Source organism: Meleagris gallopavo, chromosome Z, assembly GCF_000146605.3.
Source record: "Meleagris gallopavo isolate NT-WF06-2002-E0010 breed Aviagen turkey brand Nicholas breeding stock chromosome Z, Turkey_5.1, whole genome shotgun sequence".
NCBI classification, from domain to species: domain Eukaryota; kingdom Metazoa; phylum Chordata; class Aves; order Galliformes; family Phasianidae; genus Meleagris; species Meleagris gallopavo.
This window is the reverse complement of record NC_015041.2, coordinates 1,545,737-1,546,364: the sequence shown is the minus strand read 5'-3', so window position 1 is coordinate 1,546,364 and position 628 is coordinate 1,545,737. Positions and strand designations below refer to the sequence as shown.

At 63.1% G+C, this 628-nt stretch overlaps 1 protein-coding gene across 1 annotated transcript in view; it reads right to left on the bottom strand.

The window, feature by feature from the left end:
- SKOR2 (SKI family transcriptional corepressor 2) overlaps nt 1-628 on the bottom strand; it is a gene marked incomplete at its 5' end in the record, with an annotated part of 17,211 nt that overhangs the window by 15,924 nt on the left and 659 nt on the right. Inside the window, one exon of the mRNA XM_019610153.2 lies at nt 432-602. Coding sequence (XP_019465698.1) covers nt 432-602 — 171 coding nt within the window. The remainder of the gene's footprint in view (nt 1-431; nt 603-628) is intronic.

Here is a 628-nt window from a genome sequence, read left to right as displayed (position 1 = left end):
GCTGGGCCCGAAATCTTTCTTTCTGTGTTTTAACAATGGGACGAGCCACGGAGCAAAGACCACGGAACAGCTTTCAGGGTCAAACCATGACAGTCCTATGCTGGGGCAGCGACTGACTCAACCTGCTTGTTTCTTTGATGGCCTCCAGGGCTGCCTGCAGGTGCCTGGACCTAGTGTGCTTGGTTCAAAGCCTTGACAAAGCTCAAAGCCTTGGAAAAACTCAGTGCCGGGGCAAGGGACCAAGGTGGGCTCAGCCAGCCTGGCTGTAGGCTGGGCTCACGGAGTGGCCGTGGCACCTCGCAGGCCTCAGTGCTGCCGAACAATCCCCCATGCAGCCTACAAGGCCCCATGGACCAAGGTGGCTCAGCCAGCCTGGCTATGGCCGGATGCTACACAGGGTGGCCCTGCAGGAACCCCATGGGGACATTTACATCTTTGTAGCAGGGCTGCTCCTCCAGCGCCGGAAGCTGCACTGGGCTGCTGCCACCGCTGCCTGCCCTGGGGGCCTGGCCTTCCCCCAGCTTCTCCTCTGCAGCCGGACGGGCGAAGGGGTGGCCGGTGGGGGGGGGACGGTCCTGGCCAGCCTTCTCTGGCAGAGCCCTGCTGGGTGGGAAGCGAGCGGCGGGCG